The sequence below is a fragment of the Columba livia genome, chromosome 26 (genome assembly GCF_036013475.1).
Source record: "Columba livia isolate bColLiv1 breed racing homer chromosome 26, bColLiv1.pat.W.v2, whole genome shotgun sequence".
Taxonomy (NCBI): domain Eukaryota; kingdom Metazoa; phylum Chordata; class Aves; order Columbiformes; family Columbidae; genus Columba; species Columba livia.
In genome coordinates this window covers 3302742-3323208 of record NC_088627.1, presented here as the reverse complement: position 1 = coordinate 3323208, position 20467 = coordinate 3302742, and the positions used below count along the sequence as shown (strand labels likewise).

The 20467-nt window shown below is 48.7% G+C and overlaps 1 protein-coding gene across 3 annotated transcripts in view; it reads right to left on the bottom strand.

Moving 5' to 3' along the window:
• Window positions 1–13434: 13434 nt before the first annotated feature.
• The window catches only part of CSMD2 (CUB and Sushi multiple domains 2), a 264468-nt gene continuing 257435 nt past the window's right edge, over window positions 13435–20467 (bottom strand). For all 3 annotated transcript variants that reach the window (XM_065041591.1, XM_065041590.1, XM_065041592.1), the window contains 7 exons: window positions 20236–20301; window positions 19668–19829; window positions 18993–19105; window positions 18212–18299; window positions 17577–17715; window positions 16873–17048; window positions 13435–16357 (listed from right to left, as the gene is read on the bottom strand). In XM_065041591.1, coding sequence (XP_064897663.1) covers window positions 16889–17048; window positions 17577–17715; window positions 18212–18299; window positions 18993–19105; window positions 19668–19829; window positions 20236–20301 — 728 coding nt within the window. In that variant the 3' untranslated portion in view covers window positions 13435–16357; window positions 16873–16888. The remainder of the gene's footprint in view (window positions 16358–16872; window positions 17049–17576; window positions 17716–18211; window positions 18300–18992; window positions 19106–19667; window positions 19830–20235; window positions 20302–20467) is intronic.

Here is a 20467-nt window from a genome sequence, read left to right as displayed (position 1 = left end):
GCAGCTCCGAGGCGCAGGACAAATTGCCAGGGACAGTGATGGATGGGCGGTGGCCGCTTGCCGTGCCCCTGCCGCTGCTCCCGGCCACGCGGGCTGCGTCCAAGCTCACTCCGGGACAGCTTCGGTGCAGGGGCGGCTGCTGCTCTGACCCCGCTGCAAAATTCATTATCCATTTTCCCCGGGAAGCCAGTGCCCTCAGCCTGGATAATTCTTACCCAAAGGGTCTCTCTGCACCAGCGCTGTAACATGGAGATGTTTTCAAGAGCCACTTTGAAAGCCTCCTCTGCTTCGTAACCCTCCTTGGAGGATGCAGAGCTGGCTCAAGGGCTCCTCCCTGTTCCTCCACATGGACCCAGGCAGTACCAAAATTGGGAGGCACTTGCCAGGTCTGAGTGCACCCCAGCCCCACCACACCTGAGGTTACACAGAGACCCCCCTTCCCCATGCAGTCTTGCAGGGAGGGGTTAATGCATTTTAAAATTAGCTCTGTATGCAAAGGAGGGGACAGCTGTTTCCTGTTTATAAATGAAATAATATCGATTGGGCTTCCTAATACCAGATTGCTGTACAGCTAATTAGCTACCAGACGCTGAGCATCGGCAGATGCAGGAAGGGGTTGGATCCTGGCGTGGCAGCACTGATATGGGGGAAAGAGGTCCAAGATGCTGTGACACAGCCCAGCGCTGGGCAAGGGGTGTCCCAAGAAACACCATTGCTGGGCTGCAGGATTTCTGGCTCTTCCTCTGCCGTCATTTACCCTGAATTGACCTCAAATCCTGGCAGCTCTTTCACCTGCTGCAGTCATCTCTTTGGGCTGGAGGCAAAATCTGAATGCAGTGCCTTTTAACCATTCTACGCTGCCAACATCATTTTGCTCCCATCTGTTCACCAGGGGGTTTCTGCAGGAGATCGCCCAGATCCAAACGGCAGCAGCATCCCGCTCCAAACCAGCCCTCCAAAAGCCACTCTCCCCATTAATTTGGTGCAGCATCATTAGGGGCTGCGCTCGTTTGGCATCCTGCACTGAACGCTCGGGCTCATGGTTTCGCTGTGCGGGATGCTCGGGTTGGAGCTGCTGTTTCGGGCTGTTCCCCACCTTCCTGCCAGAGGTCCCTGCCCAAAATGTCTTGACTCCCCGGTGTGCTGAACTTCATCCTTCTCGATCTGCACAGCACCAAACACAGCACAGGCCCGCACGGAGCTAGTGGGCCCGTTTGTGGTGTCTGCACACGGATTTTTGAATAGTAGCTTTCAATTCTTTTGACAAATTCGCTGGTAGGACGAGGTTGCACACAGGTGAACTGCCCGCTGAGCTCCCCCAATTACAAGGCTGCCCCAAAGTGACTATCATTTGCTACAGCAATGTTTTCTAGGCAGCCAAAGAGTGGTAGAAGTAGGAAAAAAAATCAATAGCTACAATCCCATTGGCTTGATTTTAGCGGTGAGCCATGCTTTCCACTGCAAAAGCTTCTCTAAGAGAAAATTACTTTATGTAGCAGAAGGTTTTCTGTTGGGCAGAAACAATTCACGGGGAGAAGTTCAACATAAAAAGGCTCTGTGGAAGTTCTGTGGCTTTAGGAAGCAAATCTGGTCAAAACAATCTGATTAAAGGCGCCGGGCTGCAGCCACCGTCTGCTTCAACCTGCTCCTCGTTCATTCTCAGTGGCCGTGCTGGGGTGATCAGTAGGAGGTTATGGGCAACAAGAGCAGATTTACCGACTCCGAGGAAAGCTTGGGGTCTAAATCGCCAGCAGAGCTGTCCCAGACAGCGACGGCTCGCTCTGCAAAGGGGCATTCCTTCTGCTGGTCAGCCTGGCGACGAGCAGCGCATCACCTCCTGCATGTGTGTTCGTTTTAGGTGCAAACTGGATAAATTAGCGCCGCTGTTTCTTTAGGTCACCCTGTTTTAGCACCCGGTGATGCTGATAGCTGTAAATCCCGCAGGTTTTTGTAAGCACGGGCCGGCACTGCTCCGTTCTCCCTTGCAAAGGAGCTGAACGCGAGTTCATGGCAGAGCTTGGGCTGAGGAACCGGGGCACGGCCGAGACAGCGGGGAGAGGAGCAGGGGCGGCTTGTACGCACAATAAATCACTATCAATCATGACATGTAAATACAGATCACTCCGTGCAGGCAGTGTTACGGGATCAAGACCCAGACATTTAAAAATCAAAGGGATTTGACTCTTCTTTTAGCATCTGGCAGATGCTCGGTGCTGCCTCTGCTGGGGCTGAGCCCGGCAAAGCCTCCCGCAACGGAGCTGCCTGGGGCAGGGATCGCATCGCTCAGCCTTCCTCTTCCCACAAACCCTGATCCCAACACGCTGCTGACTAATTTCCTGCCCGTTTCTCTTCTCTGCAGCTGGAAAATGGCTGAGAATGACCCAGGAAGGCTGGCTCGCCTTTCAGATGCAAACCTTGACGAGCCAAACAGGCGTCCTGGGGACAAACCCATTTAGAGCCGGTCAGTGCCATCAGATTCACAGCAGTGGGTAGAAATCACTGGTCAGAGAAGCAGAGGCCAAAATACAGTTGGTATGTGTGTTTGTGCACAGTCGCAGTACAAGCACGGAGAAGTGGATTTGTGTATCTGTGTCTCTCTGCAGCAGGAACCAAAGAGATAATGACAGGTCCCAAATATTAATAGGTCCATCCCTTGCGGTGGTTAATTCTCCTGGGATGGCTACACCAACACCACAGCCAGGGGAAGGGTTGTACGCTGGTATCATAAACCCCATGACACATCAGCTCATCTGCAAGGGGTCAGTAAGGGCATCAGTATATTCAGTGCAAGTTATTATTGATACCGGGCTGCGTCTGGGTTGAGGTCATCGGAACGACCTTCCTAAGTTCATGGAGAGGTATTATACCTGCTTTGCAGTATTGAAATAAAACGCTCTTACCCCCTGAAAGAATTAGCCTCGCTAATGCTGCAAAGCTGCTTAATGGCAGATTTTCCTCCTGGAGCAGATTTGCAGCATCAGGAAAACCTGGCTTGCCGCAAATGCCGACACCGCAGGCCGTGCCAGGGCTTGGTTCTCAGCACTGCGAGGATGCAGGTCGGTGTTGTCCCCCTGAAAACGTGCAAGAGCCTGTCCCAGCACAGCCCAGCTCCTTTCCTTCCCTTTTCTTACAGGAGGAACCGGTTTCACTCCTGTTTGGAAACCCTGCGGCACGGAGTGCCCACCCCGGGTGGTTATGTACAGCCAGGTATTAGAGGAACTGAGCAGAGCCCACCCATCACCTACATTTCATTTCTGATGGTGATGGTGCCATGCGTGTTGGCAGCTGAGGCAGCAGGAGAGGGCAGGGGGTGGAAATATTGCAGGTGGGTTTTGTCACTGTTCCTTTTCCAAGAAAAAGCTGTGGCAACGAGGCAGCGACGGGGAAAACACCGCGTTCTCTGGACCTGCTCGGAGGAGACTGCAGGACTCCCCGGGACAGAGGGGACATGAGACTTTGAGGACCTGAGGTTTAGTAGATGATGCTCCTCAGGTTTGCTGGAGCACGGGGGCCACGTCCCTGCCCCCCCGCTGCCTCTTCACCTTTCGCCAGCCCCGCCGCCCTCTGAAAGGCGCAAACACGCCCCTCCAATTTTTGAGGCTTAATTTAATAACCCCGCCGATGCGCACTGAAATCCTTTAATGGGAGAGAGGCCAAGGATGGCTGCGGAGGTGAAGGATTTCTGAGAAGCCACAGCGATGTGTTCAGTAATAAGCTGAAATTACTGTTTAAAAGGGCAAATGGAGTAATATTTCCTGAGAGTAATTCTCGGACAGAGCACGGCCCTGCCTGTGCGCACCCTTACCTCTCCATCTTCAGGCTGAAGGGCTAACATACAGTTATATTCCTTTTATAAAAATAGTAAATCACAGCTGGGAGAAACCGCTGTTTCAGTCTTTTGCTTTCCTGCTTGTACTTTGCTGTACCCACAGCCTGTTTTCAATGTAGCTCATATTACCTCCCTCCCCATCACTGGGCTGCACCAACCATCACTGCAATAACCCAGGCGAGAGTCAGCGCCGCGCGGCACGTGCCTCTTAAATTGCCCTCAAAATGACTTGGCTACAGACCTAATGAAGTGTTAATATATGAAAATCTCTCATTAAAAAGCCAAACGGCAGAGGATTTTGATGACTGGCTGGCCGGAGTCTGACCCGAGACCAATTAGATGTGCAAAGTCTTCCAGACACTTTCGCCCCCACGCCTCCCACTTTGCTTTCCCAGCTGCTTCTTGCATGAGAAATTGTTGATTTTTGCCCTGTAAACAGCACACCATGTAAGAATTACTTCTATAAAGTGCATGTACTATAGCTAAGAAAAGAAATATTGTTGTTGGTGAGCTCGCATTTGGTGTCCAAGAGCCCGTATCCCCATTAAAATGAATAAAGGCTGAATATCACCCTCGTGGGAACCCGTGGCTGTATAGATACTATATTGTCTAAATAGGAAGTACATAAATCTTAAGGAATCTTTTTCTGATTTCCTGAATGAAACTTTTAAACCAGATACATAACAAATAATGAGGAAATCTGCTGCCAGGGTGAAGAACTGGATGAACTACCATCTTTGCCTTGTTACCAATGCATTTGCTTATTGCCTGTTCTGTAGGAACTGCAGCATTTTGGTCAAGAGCATTGGGTAGAATTGGCTTTTGTGCAGAGTTTGGCGAAAAACTGTTTTGGGGGAGGTAACTATACACATCACCAGGCTCTGAACTCCCCAGGCCATACAGGGAAATGTTGCTTATAAAAACTCAGAGGCGATTCTGCCTTCAAATCATTTCTTCGCAGTCACCTGCTGCCGCATCACCTGGGATTGCCAGGCTTTGTGTGAACACAAATCAGTCCTGATGACACCCTTGGGAGGCAGCTGGTGCTGCACGGACACGAGGCAAAAGGAGGTTTGTGGCACCAAAATCCAAATCCAGCCTTCACCCCCAGTGACACGAGGGGTGTTTGGCAGAACCGCTGTCCCGGTACAGTGGGATATTTTTTGCCTTCAAACCTCTTCTTCATTCAAGAACAGACCTTGCACCTTGTGTTTCTATAAGTCATAACAGTTATCTTGTAAAGGTCTTTAAGCGCTTAAGCTTCCAGTTGCCTTCCCAGCTCTCCAGCAGTGCCTAATGCCCCGTGTACCCATTAGCGCCCGCAGGGATCTGCCCATGGTGCGGGCGTTACGTGCGAAACGCTGTTGAGATTTCTGACCTAAGTCCCTTTGGAAAAGGGAAAACTCAGCCCAACTCCCTCTGGTTTGAACACTTTGTGGAGATGAGGATTAAAACACCCACGCTGCCGTTGTCCCGCCGCCCGGGGAGCGGCGATGCTCCACGCCTGGCTCTGTCACAGCTCTGCACGGTGCTAAGGGACCATGCGCTGACTGTAAATGTAATTTACACCCACCTTAGAGCCGCTTTATGTGTTCGGAGCAACATACGACAGGCTCAGCAAATTGGGCTCTTGTGAACGCAAATGGGAACGCGGCCACCAAAGCGCTTCTTACCCCAGATCCAGGAAAACGCTTGGCGTGCGGTGAAATGGCACCAAAGCCAACGAGCGCAGGAAAAGCACATTAAAAACACAGCAAAAAAATCCCAAACCAAAAGCAAAAAACCCCAAACAAACCCAATGAAGAGAGGGAACTCCTCGCTGTTTCTTCTCCGCCAAAAAGCGTTTCTAGAGGAAAATTCGCATGATGGACAAGTGGCTGTACCACTGTTGACAAGGAAACATTTCAATGGGTGTATTAAAACTGGCATCCTGTCAAACTTCCCATTTCTGAATGATTGTGCTTTCCGTAGAGGGTGCACAGAAGCATTGCGCTCGAAAATTACTGTTCTCCTCCACTGGAGAGCCAACAGGTCTAATTATCGCTCAGATCTGCTGAGGCCGGGTGGCTTGTCGGCATAATGCTACGGGATAATTAAAGTCCCAGCTTTCTCTAGCAGAAAGAAGCGGTTTCTCATTAAAACAGGATTTTCAGATGTTGATGCCTCCTCCAGACACAGCAGTGACAAAGCCAGCAGGTGTCACTGCCGGCGGGGACCGGCCCGGGTGCAAAACCCGAATTAAACCCCAAGCTGAACGCACAACAAAAATACAAACCCTGTTGGCAATCGGAGCTTTTGCGGCTTAGTGCAAATGGGAGAGGAAATGGCACGACACGCACCCTCAAACAGCACAAATAACAGCAGCAAAACCCCGTGTCCTCTTCTCAAAAACAACCATCCCTGCCGGGTGCTGATAAGGTGTCGGTGCTACATGTGTGTGCTGGGGAGACACAGCTGCACCCACCCTGGCACACAAGGGATGCATTGGGATGTATGCACTAAAATATAAAATCATATTACACATATATGCATAAATAAAGTCAAGAAGGGCGGCCAAGCCAGACCCGAGCACAGCAGCGAACCTCAGACACCACAAAAACGGGTTTTTAAGCCGGGACTGATGGCGCCGCCGCTCTTGCCGGTGCTGGAAGGTTCACTTGGGTCGCGGCCAAAGTCTAATTGGGGTAATTATATTCTGCTGCCCATTGAGAAAGCCTCTACACATTCCTAGAGAGAGATATAGATCTATCTAGTGTGCGTATGCAGAGATAACAGTAAAAACAATCATTACGTTAGCCTTAGCTATACAGAAGCATTCAGACCTTGTTACATATGCAAGCGATGCATTACTAACCACTTCCCACCAGTGTCTGTGTCGTATCACCGTAAATCCGCTTTGGCTTTTGCATTCGGGGTGTTGCAATCGCGCGTCCCCCGGCCTGGACGCTGGGATGTTGCTGGAAGGGGCAGCGCAGGTTCCCGGCAACCACCCTGTTTGCTGCAGATTATTGTACCTGTAATTAGCGGGTTTTCATCAGCCGGGCTTGGCAGGCACCAAGGCCACTGTTCATCAGCAGCAAACACAAGCTAGAAAGCGGGCTTGGTGAATAATTGATTTCCTTTGGTGCTCTTGAATCTGGGGACGTGTTTTTAGAAAGTGAAAAGAAAACCACGCTTGAAAAAGTAGAGATGTCTTAGAGAGTTGCGGACAAGAAATGAACCATTTCTTTCAACCTCAAATTAATTGTTTTGCTTTGGATGAAAGCGTTTTTGTAAAGGCCCGTGGCATATCAAAGAACACCCGTAAGTGAAAAAAATACAAATCAAACTGAAAATTACAGTCAGACTTCAAAAATCTGAACAAAAATGTTTTGACACGTTCCAAATCTGTGTTTTGATCTGTTTTCTGTTGGCGCGCACAGACATTTGAGCAAGACGAGGCGCTTGCAGCAAGCTCTGGTGTAACGGAGCCCAAACCGGGCACTGCCAGCACAACGGGGGAAGGAAAAGACCCTTCCCGGCTTGTACATCTGCAGCCAAACAGCTACAGGTGCCCAATAAATCAGAGCTCTCCCTTCAGGTTTTTAAATAAGAGCAAACAGTTATTTATATGAAATATGCGCATTGTTTTATGTGCCCGTGGAAAAGGCTCGGCCATTATTACCAATGATCTGATATACAGTTATGTGCGCTTATACCAACAATCGATAAGGGAGGCAGCGTGCGCAGGGGGAACGTATCGCCAGGGATCTAATTAGTTTTTATTACTGTAATAACTCAACGGGTGGACCCGGCACTATTAAAAATAATGAAAGCTTTATCTCTGCGATAATTATTTTTCATTTGAAAGCATGTATGGACGTGTGCCCGCACACACCTATGAACTGGAGATAAGAGGATGAGCTCAAGTGATTAACTCTCCGAATATGGAACCGGGATTGTGTAGTTTCACTTTTAAGCCGGGAAGCGAACATTTGCTGCATTGTCTGGCGCAGACGAGGAGCTGTGGGTTATTTATTTACCTGTCCCAGGGTCCCCAGCTCTGGAATAGAGTTGACTCTTAGAGGTTTGTTCCTCCTGCTCCAGGTCCCACCAAGGGGACGTTCTCAGTAGCTGCTTTCCTGCCTCACTTCTGCAGTGGGATAATGGCTTTTCTCTGCTAAAAACAAATTAGTTTTTCTTGTCAAGAGCTAAATTGCAAGACTTCTTCACCAGTGGATCAAAGGGGTTGTGTTATTCCCTTTTTGAAGGGCTCTGTATGACAGCAGAAGGAATTCCCCGCTCCCTGCAGAGAGGTTATTCACCCTCCGAGGGGTCTTTGTGCTGATGCCTCTGATCAGAAATGAACTTTTCCCAAGGGGGTTATTGAAGAGACACTAAGATGCTATTAGAACATCACCTTCCCCATCCTTTAATTTGCAGAGAGAATTAAAAGAGGGGAAAACCAGCTGGTGCAATGGAAAAGACCCCAAAGTTACCTGCCAGTGGCTGCCAATGTGAGATGATGCTGCAGGAAGCCTCCAGTACCAAGCCCAAGCTCCTGCAATGTGCTTCGCCTTGGCACTTTTCGGTTTATTTATGGCCTTTTCTGCAGAATAAACCTGCCTGCCTTCACAGGCTTCCCCATCAGCTGGCTGCAAACAAGCTGACATGAAAAGCTTCATGAATAACACATGGGAACAGAAAATAAGATAGATAATACAAGGTAGAAGGGAAGAGAGAGCCACCATTTAAATAATTCTGCTGTATTGCCACCTGTCATAAACTATTGAGAAAGGCAAGGTGAAGCCGGGGCACAGCTCGGGGGGGACATGCTTCTTCTGCAGCCTCAAAACCACTTGGGTTTGCTCTGGAAATTGGCCTTGGCTGGTTTGAACACATCTTTGGGTCTAGTTTTAGGTAAAGGCATCTCCTGGAGGGAGCAGGTCTGCCCTGTGGTGCTGGTGGAAAACAAGAGGTCAGCATCTCACCTATCTCCAGCCTTCCAGCATCTCCAACCATTCCAAACACCCTCTTGCGTGTGTTTCTCCCACCTCGTGCTGTGACTTGGAGCACATCTGGGTGATGCACAGTGCAAAACCCCTTTCCAGCACCCACTTTCTTTCTCTTCTTTTTATCTATAGCCTCCCAAAATGCTGTCACTGCTCCATCGCTAAACCCAGGGAAATAACCAGGCTACCAGCAGCTAGTTCCCCAAAGCCAGATGTTGAGCAAAGCCTCCATGAGAACAACACTTATGTACGATTTTTCTATATGCACTATTAGAAGCCGTTTTAGCAAGCGAACTCTGTAAATCCGCCGTGAACCGAGCAGCAGGGGCGCTTGCCGCTCCTCCCGCCCAGATGAAAGCAGGAGCTGCGCATCCCAGGCCACGTCTGCTCGGTGACAGTACAGCTCAGAGCAGGAGCATCCTCCTCGTGTCCTTGTCACGCCGCCTCCAGACAGCCTTTAAATGACCACAGACACGCTCGTTAGGATGACATGGAAAAATAACCCCTCCAGCTCGTTCTCCCCTGCCCTAATTCCCCCCTTTGGAGCGGGGATGTGACACTGTATTTTTTTCTCCCTGGGTTGAAGCCATCAGATGCGTTGGCCTCGGAAAGGTAAGGAGCCTTTTTTTGTCACCGCGTGTGATATTTGTCACCTGGCCGCACTTCAGTGTCGTCGCTGTGCTGCTCAGCAGACCCACGGCAGAACTCAGGGCAGTATTTTGGTATGAAACGGGGAAAGGAGCAGCATTTCAGCGTGGACAACACCTGGAGGTCCTTCTGAAAACAGAGAGTCAGCGGGCAGATAAGACTCTCCGAGCATTTCAAGTTGGGAGCCTGGGATCCTTTGGAAACGCATCTTCCCAGGCCCCTCTCGCACAAGTTGCTTCATCCATAGGTCTCAACTGCCTTAGGGAATACAGGGATGCACGAGACGCTACCACACATTTAAACATCTATATCTGCAGAAAGCAGATACCAAAGAGATGGTGACCGAGCACAGATGTTTAACTTCTTTTCTTCCTCCCCTTCCAAAAGCTGCTGGAGCTTATCAAGAGATCAAAGACTGAAGGACATGCATAATTAATGGCCTGCCATTATTTAAATAATTTAATTTTTGCTCTCACATCTGCATTCTTCAGGTATGGTTTTAATTCTTCAATTACAGAAGAGCGTGCAACAGTGCTTTGCCTGATTAACAGCTGAAAATTAAGGTTAGATTGGAGTGGGGGAGAAAGATGTGTCAATACAGTAATAAGAATATAAAGTAGCTTGATAAAGAGGGAAAAGCAGAGTGTCTTCAGCTTGGCAAATCCACCTACTTCAATAATCCCGTATTCCAGGACATTTCCAGGAGGATTTTCTGCCTGAGGGTTCCCAGGTAACGCGGATGGGTCCTGTGGAGGTTGGAAAGGACCAAGCACTGGAGCTTCAGTTCTCTGCACGGCACGAGAACAACCAGGGCCCGGGACGTTAAATGTGATGGCAAGATGATAATGATTCATTATCTCACCTGTCTACAAGGGGAATAAATTTCTCTTTACTGGAATAACTAAACCAGCTTCTTTCACACACTAACAGCACTTTGCTGTCATACAGCATCTTAAACCAGAGCACTTCACACCTATTTGGCTAATGAGGACACAGCGCTGCCGAGGCTGGGAAGGATTCCCATCACATCCAGCCCCCAGCCCTTATCTTCACACCCCACATCCCCTCCCCATGTGATTTTCATGTCCTGAATTCACATTCACAAATAAACCCCAACCTCCCCGCTCCCACAAACACCCGCACAGCGATACCGAGTTACACCCCTGGCCGGGGGGGCCTCGTCTATAACTCACAGTGCAAGTACAAATGAAACGCCACTTTTTTCTTTTTCTCCTTTTTTTGGTCTTCCAAAGTCTGGAAAATGAATTATGCATTTCCCCCCTAGCGCTGAACTATAAATTCTCCTTTTAGTGCTTGGAATATTTCAGAAGAAAAGAGGCATCCTGGCTGCTGCGCCCCTCCTCCCAAATGCAAAAATCTCCGTTAAATAACACAAAAATATGCCAGACTTGTTTTTTTTTTTTCATTTAGGTGCAGATTTACTGCGGTTGCTGCTCATCTAACGGCCTCCTGTGATGGATTTTATACCACTCATCTGTTCAGATGAGGATGGGAGGAATTTGTACCATCTCAGCATCTTCCAAGAGATAAAACCAAGCGCGTTCCTCCCAAGGCCCCAGCGTAGCTCAGATGCAGCGTAATCCACCGCAAGTCCCGGGGACCAATTCTGACTTTGCTACCAGCTCTCTGCTCCACTTTGGCAAGTCCCTCATGCTCCTCAGCTTCTAAAATAACTGTTAACTTTTACAAGGGGCTTCAGCTGCAAATCCCCTGGCCAAACACACCTGAAAGCCCAGGTGCAAAACCCTGGGTGGCTACAAGCTTCAGAAACCCACCACGTGTGTTAAAACCACACTAATCTAGCCAGGTCAGGCTGTAAATAAGCCACATTACTTGGTTTTAAGCATCTTTAACAGCTGAGGTCACCTCATTGCCCTGCAAGGGAATGTGCCAAGATGGGAAAAGCCCATTTGCAGGCACCGTCCTGCAGCTCCTGCGCCATCTCCATCTCCACCGCTGCAGCTCCAGCAGACCGAGGGTTATTTCCCCACCTCAGAAATCCCTTCTGGTTTAGTATTAAGATCATTTTACGGCTTTTCGGGGCAAAGTTTGAACTCGATGATCTTGAGGGTCTCTTCCAACCAAAATGATTCCATGATTCTATGAATGGGACATAACCATGTAGCCTCAGACCCACCAAAACCCCCTTTCCAGGGCAACCTCAGCCCCCACATTGGGGCTCGCCAATTTACCTCTGCAAATTAATTACTCCAGCAATTCATTACTCGCTTGTTGTCTTCCCTTCTCCAGTATCAAATGCATTTCCAGGGACCCCCAGAGCCAGCAGCATCTCTCGATAAAATAAACAGATACCCAAACCTCCTTGTGTGAGCGAGGCTGGATGCAGAATCAGACAGTGAGCGGGGTGGCTGCTGTGCCTAATTGAAACAATTAGTACAATATTTTCTTCCTTCAGGCTAAGTTGTGCCAAGAAGCAAAGGAGAGCTGGAGCTGCAGGTAGATTCTATATACGGGACACCCCAAAGAGTTAATCACTCATTTACAAAATGCTGATATAAACTGGTGTTAATGAGCTCTGTAAATGCTTATTGTGCTGGCTAAATTGGTACCTGCTGGAAGGGGTTAGATGTGCCAAGGGGGTTTAAATGTTCTTTATTCTCAGGGGACTGTCTGCAGAGGGTTTGGGAGCCCTGAGAGGTGGGAGGATTTCACAGCCCTGTTCCACTGGGACATTTGCTTTTCCACGCGCCTTCATCTGTGTCGGGACTGGGGCACAGGGTTGTCACCCCATTTGTCACTCTAAGAAATATCATTTCCACCTTCTTGACCTGTGGTTCCCATCCTTGAGCCAACGTTGGAGGAAAACCATCAGCACAGAACTCCCGTAATACAGTCCAGAGCACAAACACACCAACAAACTCCACCGAGGAAAGTTAAAATGCACCTATTTATCACTGAAAAATGCAGTCATCTCAAAAAGCACAACAAAAATATATTGTATCAAAAATAGCGTGGTCAGCAGGCCAAGGGCAGTGATCCTTCCCCTGTGCTCTGCACTGGGGAGGCCACACCTGGAGTGTTGTGTTCAGTTCTGGGCCCCTCAGCTCAGGAAAGAGATTGAAGTGCTGGAGCGGGTCCAGAGAAGAGCAACAAGACTGGGGAAGGGACTGGAACACAAGCCCTATGGGGAGAGGCTGAGGGAGCTGGGCTTGTTCAGTCTGGAGAAGAGGAGGCTTAGAGCTGAGCTCAGCACTCTCTAGAACTACCTGAAGGGCAGTTCTAGCCAGGTGGGGATTGGGCTCTTCTCCCAGGCATCAGCAATAGGACAAGGGGCCATGGGCTTCAACTCTGCCCGGGGAAATTGAGGCTGGATATTAGAAAGCAATTCTTTGCAGAGAGAGTGGTCAGGCACTGGAATGGCTGCCCAGGGAGGTGCTGGACTCACCGGCCCTGGAGGGTTTTAAACTGAGACTGGACATGGCACTTAGTGCCGTGATCTAGTAAACGGACTGGAGTTGGACCAAGGGTTGGACTTGATGATCTCTGAGGGCTTTTCCAACCTAGTCCATTCTGTGAGACATGTAACAACATATTCAACATCCCTTTCCAATTAGAAAATTCTCTGCCAAATTAATTTCCAGTTCAAAAAGCATCATGAATTCAGCCCCAGACCCGGATGGACAGAGACGTTACCAGCAGTTGCTCTCACTTTGGGCAGCTGTGCTCTCTTTCTGTTTCAAGTAGCGATGTTGAGGAATAAATCACAACTTCAAGGGTTTTGTTTGTTCCTTTGGGGCTCGTTTAAGTACCCGTTTTCTAAGGGGCCGATGCGGGAGCGCAGCTGGAACAACGTCACATCCCATTGCGCGGAGCAGGGAGAGCAGTGCTGCGTGTGGATGTGCCGGTCGCATCCACAGGGATCCTGCAAGAGACCTTTGGCAGCTCATGAAAGAGGCACCAGGCAAGGAAAAAATCATAATAATGTAAGAAAAGCAATGCAAAAATTTATATTTTATTTTAATTCAAAAATTTAAAATAGCTTTCAAATTCAGGAAAGTATGCCTGGACACAATGAAAAGCCTCATATACAGAGACAGATAAATTAAATTGTATATACTGCAGACAAGCCAAGTGTATGTATAGATTACATATTTACACCTTTATGTAAACCATATTTATACATTTTATTACATTTACAAAAAAAGCTGATCTTCCACTACTGTTTACTACAATAATGAAAAAAAACATTTACATTGTGTCTTTAACTGTACAAACTCTTGAGTCATAAAAATATATCTCTGTACAAAAGAGGGATTTTTTTTTTCATTTTTTTCATTTCTTTTCTTTATTTTTTATTTTTTTTTTTTCTTTTTCCTTTTTTTTTTTTTCATTTTTAAACATAATGCAAGTCCTCTGGGCACAAGAATGAAGAATGTCATGTGTCGGGTCCCAGCCAGCTTGCAAAAAAATGGAACAACACCCCCCTCCGCTTCCTTTGTTGCTTGGGCACCAAAACAAAATGGTACTTACGGGGTTGAAAGGACAAGTCTGGTTTAAGCAGAGCCTGCCCCTTCTCCCTGCCTTGCTGTTCAAACATCTCGGGGTCGTTTTACCCACCTTGGCACAAGGTGCTCCTGCCTATCCCCGGGTCTGACGAGCAGCGCTGGGCTCTGCTGGCACTGTCCTGGTTTGTGCCGGGGCTTTGGCACCGTCTGCAGCTGGGAGGGGGTTGTTCTTGAGCTCAGGGAGAGGAGCCTGGAAATATTCAGGCTTTGCTGTTGTGAGATATTGCGAGCGTTTGAATTTTGGGTACTGAAAGAAGAGCCAGGACCTTGCAAATCATTAGCACCAGGGGCTTCGAAGCGGCTCTGCCCAGGAAAATGGGCTGTGGGTTTGGCCAAGGGCATGAATCACTGAATAATTTAGGTTGGAAGGAACACTGGGGTCAAATATGTGCAGCCCTGAAGGTCGGAACCACCTTATCTATGTGCACACACAGGCAAAGGGACCCGGGAACGATGCTGCTGTCGTGACACCAGCGGGACGGGGAGGCAGCTCCTGCCGTCACCGCAGCCACTCAACTGATGGGCTGGAGGGGACACGTGCCCTGACCCCATCCGATTGTCACCAAAGCCCGCTCAGGGTCCCCTCTGCTTGCTCTGGGGTCCCTGTCCCGCAATCCGGGGGTGCCCAGGGAGGGACAGGCACCGCTGCCAGGCCACCCCGAGGGACCGAGTCCCACCACCAGCTGCAAGACGGAACCATCACCCCTTGGGTTTGCAGGAGCTGGGAGCGCTCGGAGCTGCGGGACACGCTGTGTGACGGTCCCACAGCAGCTCCTGTCCCCGCTGGACTGGGCTCTGGCTCCCGCAGGCGCTTGCACCCACCTCTCAGGAATAAATAACAGCACCTCTGTATGCTTTGGGGAGCAGAGGTGGCATTTTTTGGCAGGCTGGCTGTTCAGCATTTAGGCTGTAGAACGCTGCTTACTCTAAGAGCGCTGAATAAGAGACAGAAGTAAAAAAAAATAAAATATGTATTTATACATATACACACACGCATACAGAGTAAAAGAATAAACGAAACCCAAAAAAACCCCTACCCTGTGGTTTTCATCAGGCAAAACTGACATTAGGTAGGGGAAAGCCAGCGTTTAAATGCAAGCATGGATGTAAACACCACCCCATTTGCTTTAATTCTGTTTTCCCTTCAAGTCTTCTGTAAGAAGAAGCTGCTTCACTGACACATGCTGCTCTACACCAGCTGGATTTCACTCGGTTTACAGTCGGTAAAACAACTGTTGCTCCTTTTCTCCAGCCTGGTCTAAGAAACGGTGACTCAAACCAAACAGACTGAAACCCTGAATCAACAAGAGCAGCGCTCCTCTTTATTAGAGGAGGACAGTGTCATCACAAAAGCATCATTTTCTTATAAGGGAGGAAAAATGTCAAGCCGCCTTATCTGCTCTCATGAAAGCCAAGGCAACCTTTCTGCCCCTGGGAAATAAAGGGAACAGCTTTGGATGGAAATTAAAACTCTTATTGCGTTGCCATTTGGAGGATCAATATGGAAAGGGCAAAGGCTTTTGAATGCTATTGGGGGGAAAAATTAAATCAGTATTTGTTAGAGTCCTTTTTAAAGAGGTTTTTGTCCCTTCGTGTCTGTCAGCAATTTCCTGATTAGGGTGTTTGGACACAGTTTTAGCAGCTGCTGGGAGAGGGGGAATATTTCCTTACTGGCCATGAGAGCTGCCTGAAAGGAAAATGGGGCCAAAACACCCAGCAAGAATGCCCCAAGGAAAATTAAATATGGGGAAGAGAAGAAAAGCTTGTCAAGTTTTGCTTTTCTCATTGAAAAGGTCTCATTTGAAAAAAATCTTCCTCCGCAAAAGCCCTGGGTTAGAGAAAACAACAAAGAAATGACCCACAAAACCACAGAAAGACAAAGCAGGAACTCATCCTGTCCCCCACCGGTATTTCCCATCAATGCCCGTCAGCACCTTGTGCAGCACAAGCTGGTTTGGCCTCTTTGCTGTCTGAGATCTTCCCAAAAGTGTGGGGGGATTGGTGGGACCCCACATTCTAGGACCTTGTAACCAAAAGGAGGTTGTAAGAGCTTTCCCATCACCTCATCCGCTTCCCCTGGCCTTGACCTTGGGCCGAGACCCGCGTGGGGTGGGAGAGGAGCTGCGCCGGAGCGGACCTCGGGTTGGCTCCATCATCCCCGGCGGGACGGAGAGGGAGGACGCCAGAGGACAACCCAGCAGCCTCTCGGGGTTCAGAGTCCAGCGAGGTGTAGCAGCTTCTCCACAGCCTCTGCAAGGTTGGAGGAGGGAGGTGGGGAGGGAATGGATGGAGACTAGTGAGGTGAAACACAATCATCCACCAGACACCGACCCCGGAGGAATCTGGGATGATGGGAAAGGAAGGGACAGAGAGAAGAACATGGTTATTACATACAGGAAAGCCTGCAATTGCTTTTTTTTTTCCCTCAAACAAAGAATGTTCCCACCTAGAACGGCTTTTAAGGACCACACGGAACTTTTGTTTATGACATTAAGTTATTTCTCTGCCCAGCAAAACTTCTTAAGCCCTTGCTTTACCCTCCTCTGATCACTGTGCAAAACACCCTGTCTGCAGTCACACAGTGAACGGTCTCAGACTCACGTTTCCCTTCACGTGGTGACCGTTGTCACAACAGGACTGTTTGGATTGCCGCTGGTCCCCAAGTGGCAGTGAGCACTGGAGACCCAGAGACAGGGATGCTGGTTTGTGTCCTGCCTTAGGCAGAGATGTTCCCCTGGGCAACCTGAACCACTCTGGGTGCTTCTGTGAACCCCGTTTTGACCCCGCGTTAACAAGTGACAAACAGGAGGACAGCGGTGGCACCGTCCCGCTCTGGCGCTGCCGTTCCGCCACTCACCGCAGCGGGTTCGGTGCTATACGGCCGTGCACACAGTGCTGACCGTGAACTCTGTCTCGTTGGCCATGATGTCCGTGGGCTGCAGGTTTCGGTCATACATTGGATTTTCAAACGTTGCTCGGACGTTGGTGTTTTCATGGCCTGCGTAGCCATTGAAGGGGACTTTTGGTCTTCTCCTGTAGAGAGAGAATCCAGAGAGGGCACAGCTACTCCTGATGTAGTCAACTGAATATCCCTGATGAGGAGTCAGTGGAAAGGAAAAAAGCTGCTTTTGAAGAGGGTAAACACCTGGGGCTAAGGCAGAAGGGATCTATAGGATTATCTGGCCATACATTTGTGGCACAGGCACCCCTGGGCGTTGTAGCCCTGAGCGTGCTCCCTCTGCATTCCCACAGCGGTGCACGGATCGGGAGAAGTAACTAATTTACACCAGATAGAAAGCCAGCCTGAACGCTGAAGTATGAAATTTACTTTGCCTTATCCTACTTAATGTTGCCACAAATCTTATTAATGGTCATAAAAGCCCTCAGCACTCTCTTCTCCCAACACCCTCGCCCCTCCACGCATGCTCGCTCCGTTATTTTTTCACCTTCTGAATCAAATGAGAAACCAGGTCTAGGGGGAGCGCTTTTAAGTCAAGCTCACAAATATTTCTGTCAGCCCCTGATTTTGTTTCACCTGCTGGCATCACTCCCGAAACCCACCTGTGTTTGTAGAGATAAAGCACAAACCCTGCAATAATCAGGGCTATGAAAGGCACAAGAATGGCAGCTGCCACAGAACTGCTGTTTGATGCAAAATGGTGTCCTATTGATTCTGGATCATTCTCCATCATGCTGATGTCTGAAACACAGCAGAAGTAAAGACGTCTCAAAAGAGCGCTGTGGGAAATGGGGTTTGCTTGAGTTACAGGTTACATCTTCAACAACAGAACAAGATGATTACACGTGTTGCTGTGAAAGGTCTGAGCTGCATGAAGAACGGTTTTGAGATATCGCCTACCTTAGACATCATCATTTATTTAGAAGTGCAATTAAAGACAGATGTAAATAGATTTCTCTTACCAAAATGCTAAAATTTGAATGCTTAAAGTTAGGCTTTAAGGGAGACTTTCAAAGGCTGCAATAATGAGCATCTAATTCTCTATAAAGGTGACAAGACTCCAGGGTCAGATTCCAAAAGCCCTAAGAGACTGAGGCGCTCAAGCCACATTTTAAGAGAGATTTAGGATCTTAGACCCTGGGTTGTCTGAGCTCTGAAGCATCTCTGTGATTTTATAAAGCGAGATGGAGAAACTTCTTTGTGGTAGGGGGAAAAGTATTAATGAAAGGAACTTTACCGAGCCTCTGAAGGCCAAACTGCCCGAAGCCTTTGCCGCGCACAAAGCCCTGGTACACAAACGTCCCGCTCGACGACTCCGACGAGACCTGCAACGACATAGGGATTTGTTCAGCGCTTCCCTGGGACTTCAGCACCCAGCTAGTCACAGTCTCTGCCAAGTTCATGCATAGCCTTCATTTGATTCAATTGCCCAGAAAACTGTGGCGCTTCTTAAGAAGTCTGATTGCCCAATGATTTGTTAACTCTCACATCTCAAAGGTAGGAAAAGAGAAGTCTTGTTTGCAGTAAACTACAGAACATGCTGCTGATGCACCAGCGATAGAGAAGGCTCTGGGTCAACCAGATGCGTGTTTCTTCTAAGCTCCCGTGGGTCTCTTAAGGACATGGGAAGTTACCAGACACAGAAGGTGACTCTGTAAGGAAAGATTAGCTCTTCTAGCTTGATGTTTAACAGATATAAAATGTTAGAAAGAAATTAATCATGTTGGTTTCTCCTTTAGTGTCATCTGAAGCCTTACAGATTTAAAACCATAGGGCAATAAAAAACCATACAGCTGCCAGGGAGCACCGAAGAGCCAACTGTCATGTAACGTTATCTTGTGTGCTGAAGAACACCTGATGTCCCCTTCAAGAACACAGGTCACCGGAGGACAGCAGCCTCGTTGTGCCACCAGCTGAAGCAGACATTCCTCAGCTTCAGTGAGAGAAAAGCCAGGTTTGATAGCAACAGGAGAAGCTGCACGGGTGGCCTCTGTGTAAATGGGGGCCCATGTACTTACATGTCCATCTAGAGCCCATTTGTCATTTTTGAACTTGTTGACAAAGATCTCCACCGGCCCCGTTATCTGGTAAACCTGGAGAAGCAGGTGCACGTCTTCTTTCTTGTAAACGCCTGAAAAATAACTGGCTTTTAATCACTAGACCACAGCGGCAATCTTTGAGCTTAAAGTAATTAACTTTCTACCTGAGAGAGCAGAGAAATGACATTGTCTAGAGGGGACACCTCCTACCAACCCTGTCAGTGGGAAACACACCACAAACACCACCCCACAGCCAACCCCAGGGTATTAAAGACATTTTGCACATGGGAAGAGACTCAGCTGTTCATGTTTAGGTTCTGCTGCCGGATCAGTAACACCCTGGTGCTCCACGGAGGGCAGGGACAAGGGTCGCTCCCAACTTTTAATCTTGTTTGTCTTGGACTGCAAGTCCAGCACAAAGGGAACGGACGATGGACTGGGCTGACCTCCCTTTCAGGTAGAGTCAAAGCAAGCTCAGGTACATGATTTTGTTTGTCTTGGTCTGATCAAAGACTGGAGACTTCAAAGCTGGGTGGTTCTGTACAGCTCTACCAGCATATCAACATCACTGACACGGCACAACACGCTGCCCCTTGCTCCGAGACACCTTCGGACGACTCTAAATCCCTCCCAAGGGCCACGTCACCCCCTTACCGGACACCAGGAGCTCCACGCCGCTGTGGTCTATCAACGTGGCATTGACCTTACTGGTGACAGGGTCGAAGCTGGTGACAGACAGCATCGCAGGCTGCTTCTTCCCCATGTATTCATAGGAGCCTTTCCACAGGGAATTCCTTGCAAACACATCGGCGGGCACTAGAAACCACAGTAAATAGGGGAGGCAGAAAAACAAGCGTATTGCCATTTATTTCCATTTTTCAGAAAGCGAAATAGAGCAAATTTCTTTCTTTCTTTGAATTCACAAATACATACTTAGATATCTCAAATCCCACCCACTCTCTGTGTTATCATCACTGAGTACAAAGCCCAAAAGAAGAACAAACAAGCTGACGACTTTAATTTTGTTGTTTCGAAAAAAAAATGACACTGAAGTTTTAAGAATCAACCCACCCTCAAATTAATTTCTTAGGAAAAGCTAACAAAACCCATTTTTCTTAAAAAAGCTGTAATGTAAAACATCCTGGAGGGCTTGAATCTCCAGAGCACACCAGGATAGAACCATAGAATCATTTGGGTCGGAAAAGACCCTCTTCTACGGTACCTGAGACCTTGGCGAGCGGCGGGTCCCGCGCGGTGCCAACCGGCCTGCCGCTGGGGCGGACATCGGCTGAAAGAGACGGACAGACCACCGCCCGTGAGTGCAGGATCGTGGAAACATTAGGGTTGGAAGAGACACTCGAGGTCATGGAGTCCAACCATAACCCACCCTGGCACTGCCCCGTGTCCTGAGAACCTCATCTGTCCAACCCTCCATGGATGGTGACTCCAGCACT